Below are 10107 nucleotides of genomic sequence, written 5' to 3' on the forward strand. Positions count from 1 at the left end.
GCCTCTTTGCCAGGCCTTGCTGCTCTGAGTAATGACAGAAATTCAACTCACCAAAGCTGCATCTAGAGTTCCAAGAGTACTGAAGAGATGTAATAGCTCTAGGATGGTTAAATTCCTGGTGCAATTTATCTTGATGTAAATCCTACTCAGAGAAGAGGTGACTGAGACCTTCCCACTGGCTTTTAAGATATACACATTTGATGGTGCATGTGAGTAGAATCTGCTCCTATAGATCCAAAAGGGTTGATAAGCTTATCTATGTACACATATACATACACAAATATCTACCTCTCTTGACACTGTATTTCTGCTTAGCGGTGTTCCTTTCGAATTGACATAGAAGGCAAGTAGTGTGGGCTTGCCCCTTGCTGTTAGAGATGGCATTGCCAGGACATGGTAAGTCCAAAGAAAAATAGATTGGAAGGGACTCGACTGTAGAGTAAAACATGGATTTCCTACAACAAACCCACCTGTCAAATTCCCTAAGGCAGCAAGCCTCTATGATCTGTACACCCTTATTAAATAATCTCATTAAATAGGAACACAAAATATACACATTTACAGTTATTAAATAAGCCACAGGATTCCTCTCCTATCTACAGCCACATTCAGAGACAGCCATGCCCTCGTATTTAAACTTGTAGGTGACGACGCCCTTATCTAAATAGAGGATGGAGATGGGCTCAAGCTTGGTGGGCACACAGCAGGCTTTGGAAGCCTTCTGGGAATTCTTGAGGTGGACCAAGGCCTGGATAATCGCATGCTTTGTGGGGGTGAGATGCTCTGCCAGGGGGTAGTTGCAAACACCACGACATTCATAGGCTTCATATCCAGGTGGAGCGATGATCCAGGAGTCCCAGCCAATCTCCTTGAAGTCGATGTAGAGCGGGGTCCTCTTGCAGTAGTTTCCTTTTGCATTCCTTCTGATGCGGGCAGTGGAGTCATAGATGATATTCGATCTCATCTGCAGCAAAGCCTCTTCCCCAGGTCCGTTGGAATAACCGTCCAAATCCAGGTTGTCCATCTCTGGGAATTGCTCATGGGCGATCATTTCATCCAGTTCCTCTTTCCGCTCCTTCTCACTGCTTTGGTCATCAGAAAACACGACAAGCAAAGGATCGTGCTTATTCCGGGCACTAGTGTCTATTTCCAGCTGTCCCCTGCCAAGTGTGTCCTCCATTTCGTGTTTGCTCTCAATGTGGACCTCCAGCTGGTGGGTGGATGAGCCTGACTTTTGCCAATGCCTGATGGCATCCGTGACATCAAAAGTCTCCCACTCACTGTTGGTTCCGTAGATCTCCCCTGACACCAAGACCAGCATGTTTCTTTCCCCTTCATGGTCCTCTTTGCTCTCAAGTACTTCAAAAATGGTGATTTTTCGGTCCACTCCTTCATATATAAGGCGGTCTCTTTGCACCAGGGTGTACAACCTGAGTTCAGCCATGATGATGTCTTCATGGTGAGGGATGGATACATTGAAGAGGAGAGGGTATTTTCGGAGTCCGTTAAAACTGGCTGGTTGGGAAAACAGATCTGGAAAAAAAAAAACAAAAAATAAATCAGATTTGCAGCACGTAGCAGAGAAAAACAGATGCTTATTTATGCAATAAGAGTGCCTGTCCATTCTCTCCACAGAGAGAATGAAGGAAAATCAGTGAAAACAAACACAGTGTTGGCATTCTCTAAGAGAAAGTATTGACTGCTAGACCACCTTAAGCTGCCAAGACTAAAATGGAAACTGGCCCCCTAATGAATGAAAGAAGATACACCCAGCCTGGTTCCCATAGCTTATGAGTCACAGAATTACAAAACTGGGAGGGCCCCCATAGCTTATGAGTCACAGAATCACAAAACTGGGAGGGTCCTTGGAGATTGTGCAGGCAAAACTTTTCTAACCAATGAGGAGTTATCAAATGAGCTGTATGTGGTTGTTCTTTGCTTGAAGCTTTTCAGAGATGAGGTTGTCATGGCTTTTCATATTTGTACTTATGGATGGAGTCCTTCACATAGTCAGGGCCTTCCAGAAAAACATCCATTTGGACCAGGGGTTTGTAAACCTAGCTCATGACCAAATTGGCCCTGTCATCTGTTTGTTTTTTAAACTTGGCTGCAGGCATATGGGATCTTAGTTCCCTGACCAGGGACTGAACCCCCACCTCCTGCATTGGAGGGTGGATTCTTAACCACTGGACCACAAGGGGAGTCCTGCCCCACCTGTTTTTGGAAATAAAGTTCACCCTGATTGATAGTTGATAAAGAATCCACCTGCAATGCAGGAGACCTGAGTTCGATCCCTGGATTGGGAAGATTCCAGATTCCCTGGAGAAGGAAAAGGCTACCCACTCCAGTATTCTGGCCTGGAGAATTCCATGGACTATATCCATGGGGTTGCAAAGAGTCTGACATAACTGAGCGGCTTTCACTATACTATACTATTCATTTCTACATTATGTTTGTGGCTACTGTTTCACTACAATGGCAGAGTTAAATAGTCTCAACAGAGATCATATGGCCCACAAAACTTAAAATATTTACTTATCTGGCCCTTTACAGGAAAAAAAATTGCTGACCCCTGCTCTAGACACCAAAGCCTAACAAGTTCAACAAGATAGCCATAACACTAAGGGAGTCACCGAAGTTGAATCTGGAGTGTGTGGTCCTTTGTAAGGAGGGATGGGGGAAAATGAACCTTGAGGGTGAACTGGTTGCCTTAATTTTGCCCTTGATTTTGTGCACATAGGAAACATTCAGAATGTTTATGAAATAAAACTTTAAAGGTCCCTTAGTCTTAGAAGCACACCTCCAGATATTATCATGTTGACTCCCTATATGCGAATTTTATAGGTGTCCAAATCTTGTACACTTGTGTGTTAGTTGCTCAGTCATGTCCAACTCTTTGCAACCCCATGGATTATAGCCCCCCAAGCTCCTTTGTCCATGGGATTTTCCAGGCAAAAATACTGGAGTGGGCTACCATTTCCTTTTCCAGGGGATCTTCCCGATTCAGGAATCGAACCCCAGTCTCCCACATTGCAGGCAGACTCTTTACCATCTGAGCCACCGGGGAAGTAGTTTGCCCCAGGTAACACCTGTCTGTGATGAATCCCTAAAGGCATCTGTCTTCAATCAAAGTGTTCCACGATGCCAAAAATGTTCAGAATCACCATCTGAGGGGATCTCCATCATCTTTGGCAACCTTTTCCCATTTGTATATCCAGTTCAATGTTTCGGTTAGGTCCCTATGCCAGATTGTATTTTTTAATATTTAATTTGATTTTATTGTTTTCATACTAACTTTTAGACTTGTCCTAAGCAGCTCTATTCTTGAAATGAGAGGTTTGAGATGATAGTTACGTGGATTTTTTTTCCAATCCACATTAACAAAAATAAATAATGATTTCACATGATTTACAGCTTCCTCTGGGTACCACCCCAAATCTTCTCATACACCACCAGTGAGAACTACAAGTGAATGGAATGAATGTAGACTTTCTAGCATGGCTCTCTAAACTAGACTGTAATTAGGTCTTAATCTGTTGACCCGGTCATAGCTCCCATTCTTCGCCAGCAGCATGGAATATTGCAATTTATCAATTAATATTCATTGAAAGATTAAACAAATCTTTTAAACAAAGTCTCTTATTTAAAGTAGACTGATATCTTCACTACTTGCCCAAACACTTCTTTGCTTTAGTGTCTATTGCACCTTCAGATATGTTCTTCTGACCCTTGAAAAGGTCTACTCTCTCTTTTCCACCTATCTAGCTGTGACCCCTCCCTGCAGGACCCTCCTCTCCTCACCTCCCTATCTGGAAGCCCACTCCCTTCTGAGTAACTTGAGTACTTACTCTGTCTATCTCTCCTTTGACCTTGCCATTCGAGTCCTTGTTTCTCAGTTGTCTTTATAAGTAGATCCTCCCGACTATTAATAGATTGACATCCTACTGTCAGATACCACAATTTAAATTCCCTTCTATGCCCCTAATCTACTGTGATGGAGATAGCACTTAAAAAAATATTGATGAGTTGATGATTCTGGGCATCAAACCAAACTGATTACGGGCACGGTAAGTGTCCTTAATATATCAAGCAATTTGGTAGTTGTACGCCTCCCCCCACCCCACCATAGGAATGGAGGAAGCTTCACTCCCCTTGGACAGGAAACATGAGAAAACCCAAAATAGGGAAATAGACTAGTGTTCCATCCATTTAAAAAATGGACATAATAAAAGCTCACTGTTGTGGGAGGAAGTGTTTACAGAGAAGCACAAAGGAACTTTCACTGATGATGCATATGGTCACACTATCTGGATGGTGGTGATGGTCCCGATGGATGTTTCCATAAGTCAAAACCTGTTAAATTATACACTTTAGATATATGAAGTTTATTGTATGTCAATTATGCATCAATAGAGCTGGTATAAAAAAATACATTCACTGTGCTTGTGCAAGTATAGTGATAAAAACGGTGTTATATTTCAGGCAAGGGAACTAGGGTTTGTTGAGCAAATTTCCTGTGCCAGGTGTTTTGCAAACTGTTTTATCTAGCTCTTGCAATGATTCTATAATGCTTGTATTGCTCTTCTGTTCATCTGATTCTGGAAGAAATCAAGCCTCAATGCAGAGAACTGACTTCTCCAAGATGAGGTCAAAGCAGTGGTAGGAAATAAAGTTGTGTTTTTCCACCTTGGAAGGGGCTCTTGTTTTTCCCTGATTGGTTAGATGTAGAGGAAATTTTATTTTGTTCTGTTGGTCTTTGCCTCCTAGGAAGTTGCACTGAGCAAACGCAGAAAATCAAAGAAAGATAATAACAGCCAACAGGGTGAGCGCAGTGCGGGGTTCATGACCTCGGGCTGTGCATTTTCACCCGAGGACTGACAGAGGTGCGGGCAGCAGGGGCGTTCACGGAGAGGTTTGCTCCCACCCTCGCTGATCTTCAGTAATAAGAAGCTCTGAAAACTTCACTTCCTGACCTAGATCATCCAAATCCTCCACAGAAGTAAGAACTGAAAAAACTTTTTCCCCAGGGATGCGAACACTTTTCCACCCACATTCTGAGCCAGCTGCCCAGGGATTAGTAATCAGAAACATTAGGAAGTTTTCATAGAGAAGGAGGTTGTTTATTTTCAATCCAGACTGACCCAAAATGAATCTGTAGTGTCAACTTGTCATTGTCATTATGTTACTAAATGTTATGAAGTCTCATTTCCAATGTTACTAAATATTTGAAACTGGCAGTCACCTACATTTTAAACCAAATAGTTTCTCCAGGACTGAGCAATACCTATTCAATACTTCCTCCAATGCCTAGAATTTGAGGAATTCATTAGCAATAACTGACATTCAGAACTTCATAGCAATTGTGTACTTTCTTACTCATGACCTCTTTGTGAAATTGCTCAATGTGTTATATGTATGTATGCGTGTCTGCTAAGTCACTTCAGTTGTGTCGGACTCTTTGCAACCCTGTGGATTGTAGCTCACCAGCTCCTCTGTCCATGGGGTTCTCCAGGCAAGAATACTGGAGTGGATTGCCATGCCCTCCTCTAGGAGATCTTCCTGACACAGGGATTGAACCCATGTCTCTTAAGTCTCCTGCATTGGCAGGTGGGTTCTTTACCACTAGTGCCTGGTGGCTGCCATGTATGGGGTCGCACAGAGTCGGACACGACTGAAGCGACTTAGCAGCAGCAGCAGCAGCAGCAGCCCCATTTGGGAAGCCCGCTATGTAGGTATATTATTCTCAATTTACAGATGAGGAAAAATTGGGATTCAGAAAAATTAAACTAAATATCCACATCTATTAAGTCAACTCTGTCTCAAAAATCCAAATTCTGAGCTACTACCTGTTTTGCTACTACCTGTTCACTTTCAAGAACATTTGGCCAACATCTACCTAAACCGTCTTTTGTACCTGGTTAATGACTATAAAAGAATAATTGGTAAATATGAGAGAATTAGGTTTTTTGGACCCACAGCTTTTAGCATAGATTCTAGAAAAAAAAAATTTTTTTTTTGATTACTTGCACCATATTAAACAAAGGATTAACTTTCTAGGTCATTAGATTTAGTACTGAATAAAGATCTAGAGGGAGAAAACACACTTTTCCCATGATATTTAAAGTTTGTGCATTGTTCTTCATAAAGACACAGAATAAGCTGAATCATTAATTGGGCATGCACACTTCCTGGAAACTATAACCAGTGCTTCGAGGATATACACACATGCATGCTCAGTCGCTTCAGTCGTGTCGGACTCTTTGCAACACTAGGGACTGCAGCCCGCCAGGCTTCTCTGTCCATGAGATTCTCCAGATAAGAATACTGGAGTGGGTTCCTGTGCCCTCCTCCAGGGCATCTTTCCCACCCAGGGACTGAACCCACATCGCCTACATTACAGGCAGATTCTTTACCACTGAGCCCTCAAGGATCTACATGTTACATCAAACAAAACAAAAATTTAGGAAGAATCTCTAAAATGTAAATTTCCATCCTGTTTGAATATTTTTTACATCAAGTCACAAAATGAAAACTCAGTCAAAGTTTGAGTGAAACACAAATCACAACTCTGTATTTTGTCTTTTTTTCAACCTTTTCATTTGAAGTAGAAGTTCACAAACCTGGAGTCAATTAAAAGCCAAATGGGACTGAGGCCTATCTGGAAAATGACAAAGGTGTAGTGGTAGACCAACATTAATATTTTTTTTACCTGCTGTCAAAATTGAAATTTTTCAAAGAGCCAATTATGATAGTGAAATGGTAGACATTTTATGGCACTGGATTAAAAAGCTATTCTTTAATACCTTTTAGTACTATCTGGAAAATGACCATAAAAATAGTATAGACCAAAATGTGCATTGCTTTGGAATATCTGTGTACACATACCCCTATATAGATGTCTTCATTCTTAGCTGTATTATTTCCACGCATTGTAAATTTACCCAACCACTTCTGAAGACTCGAAGCCAAATTTAATCAGTAAAATCTCCACTTACCTTCATTCTTGAAACTCCTGATGATGTTGGCCGATGGCATGGAGGTGCGATCTGTCGCGAATTTGTTGTAGAGCTCCAGCATGTACTCTGGTGGGTCAACCTTGGCCGAGTCCTGCATGGGGATGTCAGACAGGTTCAATGTCTTGAGAAACTCATTCTTCATGCTCTGTAGCAGTGTGTTGAAGTCTACACCATCTTGCTCTGAGAAGACATCGTCGAAGAGGGGCATGTCTTCTTCCAGGGGTGACTGCTCCAGACTCATGATAGGGTTGCCAGAAACGGAGTGAACCAGCAGGCAGGAGAGAGTGCACAGCTGCAGGACCACGGAACCCATGACTCTGCTCCAGCCCCCAGGCCAACCCAGGAAGGTTTAGCGCTCCTGGGGCTCTAAGTGGCAGTTTTATCTCGCGGAGCATAAATGTCTCGTGTCACTGGAGACAAGTTTGGAAACTTCCCCTCTCTCCCCCTCCCCCTTACCACTCTTCCTCTCCCCCCCAACCAAAAAATCAGGTTGCAGTAATTGGATAACAAATCCCCCATAGGGGCCTAGCCTTTCTTATCTCCCTAGTGTAAACTGCGCACCAGATTTTGTTTCTATCTTGCAATCCTCTTTTCTTTTAATGAGCATTTTGTAAACATTTCCACATTCTGACACTGGCTGAGAGATAGGACAATTTTCTCCTCGCAAAGGCTCTGCTTCTCCTTTTAATTCACTTCCTTTTGGCAGGAACGCCTAAATTCTGCTTTTACATGGTTTGGTTTCACACATGCATAAAATAGACATTAGGAATCTACAGGATACACATCAATGGTGATACGTATTAATGCAAGTGATGGGATTTTATCCTCACATAAGCTTTTCTGAAGAAAGACAAAATAGCCAACATTTCCAAGTTGAGTTAATACATATGAATGATCTTACATAAATCGTTGGAAGCTGACATTATTAGAAACGGGAAAGTATAAACTTCACGGGCAATAGCCTTTTTCGTACAGATTTGATCTGGCTAAAATGGCTTTGGGAAAATAGGGCAAGTGCTTCATTATGACAGCAACTAAAATTTATTAGGTGCTTTCCTACGAAGAGGCATTGTACTAAGTGCTTTGCATATATCACCGAATGTGCTTCCTATAATAACCCTACTATTATCCCCATGGCCTATATGGGTCACTAAGGTTCGATAAGTTGCCAGAACTCACAGAGCTACAAAGTGATAGAGCCAGGATTTGAATCCAGGCAGTCTGACTCTTATGAAGCAAGAAAATAATCAGACCATTTAACCAGGTTTCCCCTAGTCTGGGCAGAGGCAGTTTAACCAGGCCAGGCCAGCCTGTCCCCAGGGAGTCCACAGTCAGGAGAAGGCAGGTGACAGTTTGCAGCTGGGTGTGGTGCTCAGGTCCTTCACCTGTGTGATGAGTTACTAAGAAGACCACAATCTCTGCCCAATTCACCTTTATGGTTAAATCAAATGACCATCAAACGGTTCAAGTAAAAGCTTGCAAACAAAGGTGAAAAGTGCCAAATGCCGTGGTCTGAAAAACAGTGGTGGAATTGACTGTGTGTCTGCTGTAGGGAAAGACAAGTCAAAGTCATCCCAGTTTTCAACCCTAATTAGTGGCGGGAGCAGCATGCAGCCATCAGGGTAGTTCTGCAGACAACCCGCCAGGGTTGCTTTTTCTGCTGAGGTATTGGGGTTGGTGTCTCTCTGACCTGTTCAGGGCACGCCTTCGTTCAGGGGTCTGCATCTATGTATTTGATGCCCTCAAATAGTCTTAGTTTCTGAGTTACAGTTTCCTACATTTCCCCCAATAAGATGACTACAGCATCTCTCCTTTTTTCCTCTAGGTTCGCTATGGTTTACTGTCATCTTCTAATTCTTCCCCCTCTTAAAAATGCAAATTTTTATAACAATTTTTTATTGTTTAGAACACAATTTTATTATTTATAACAAAATTTTTATAACAATCAGAGAAAAGATTTGTATTTTGAGGGGATAAAAAAATCCCTCCACAAAATTGGTCATCTCTTTAATAGTGAGAGAAGGCAATGGCACCCCACTCCAGTGCTCTTGCCTGGAGAATCCCATGGATGGAGGAGCCTGGTGGGCTGCAGTCCATGGGGTCGCAAAGAGTCGGACACGACTGAGCAACTTCACTGTCACTTTTCCCTTTCATGCGTTGGAGGAGGAAATGGCAACCCATTCCAGTGTTCTTGCCTGGAGAATCCCAGGGACAGGGGAGCCTGGTGGGCTGCCGTCTATGGGGTCGCACAGAGTCGGACACGACTGAAGCGACTTAGCAATAGCAGTAGCGGTTAATAGTTGTGGATTTGATTCAATGCTCTATTTCAATAAAAGATTCTGCCCCTCCGTTAAAAAGACAATCGTAGACTGAAAATAGATTGCAACCTGAACAGGTCCACAAGTGAGTGAGTCCAAGGGCCATACTCCATCCCTTGGGCTTTACTGTCAGGCTCCTGACAGCATACCAGCAGGGCCCCTATATGACACTTTGCATTGAAACCAGCGCCCGTTTATCTTCACACACACACACAAATGTCAGCGCACACTCCAAAACTCTGAATGGCAGGCATGTGCGTCTAACTGCCACAGGACAGCCGAGTAAGTGGTGGTACTTATAACCCGGGTGCGCTGGTTTCAAGTGTCAGGAGGAGAAAGAGGCATCCTGCCTTGCAGAATTCTGGTTCTGAACATTCTCAGGGCTAAGGTGTGCAGCTGAGATTTCACTGGCTTCCCTGTACTCTGTGTTAGAGTATCAGTGGGGTTAAATATTTGGACCCATTTCCCCATCACAAATGTCTAACTTTGGGGTTGATTTAAAGATAGAAGTGAGCCTTTGCCTGGTGGCTCTGATGGTAAAGGATCTGCTTGTGAGGCAGGAGACCTGGGTTTGATCCCTGGGTCGGGAAGATCCCCTAGAGAAGGGAATGGCTCCAGTTTTCTTGCTTGGAGAATCCCCGTGGACAGAGGAGCCTGATGGGCTACAGTCCATGGGATCACAAAAGAGTCAGACATTACTGAGAAACTAACGCACACAAAGATAGAATAGGAAAGTGTCTACAACCACGTCTCAATGCCTATGACTTCTTGGA

At 43.0% G+C, this 10107-nt stretch overlaps 1 protein-coding gene across 1 annotated transcript; it reads right to left on the reverse strand.

The window, feature by feature from the left end:
• Positions 1 to 592: 592 nt before the first annotated feature.
• On the reverse strand, positions 593 to 7329 carry BMP10 (bone morphogenetic protein 10). Its single transcript, XM_055539130.1, has 2 exons — positions 6996 to 7329; positions 593 to 1533 (listed from the first exon to the last, which is right to left on the reverse strand). Exons 1-2 carry the CDS (start codon positions 7327 to 7329, stop codon positions 593 to 595), a joined length of 1275 nt encoding a protein of 424 aa, XP_055395105.1.
• Between the last annotated feature and the right edge of the window lie 2778 nt (positions 7330 to 10107).

The sequence above is a fragment of the Bubalus kerabau genome, chromosome 11 (genome assembly GCF_029407905.1).
Source record: "Bubalus kerabau isolate K-KA32 ecotype Philippines breed swamp buffalo chromosome 11, PCC_UOA_SB_1v2, whole genome shotgun sequence".
Classification (NCBI taxonomy): Eukaryota; Metazoa; Chordata; class Mammalia; order Artiodactyla; family Bovidae; genus Bubalus; species Bubalus kerabau.

Excerpts from the sequence above, each read along its gene's own strand:
- BMP10 (XM_055539130.1), bottom strand. The coding sequence starts at position 7,329 with ATGGGTTCCGTGGTCCTGCAGCTGTGCACTCTCTCCTGCCTGCTGGTT. Across the intron at positions 1,534-6,995 it reads CAGGAGTTTCAAGAATGAAG|ATCTGTTTTCCCAACCAGCC; the intron begins GTAAGTGGAGAT and ends TTTTTTTTCCAG.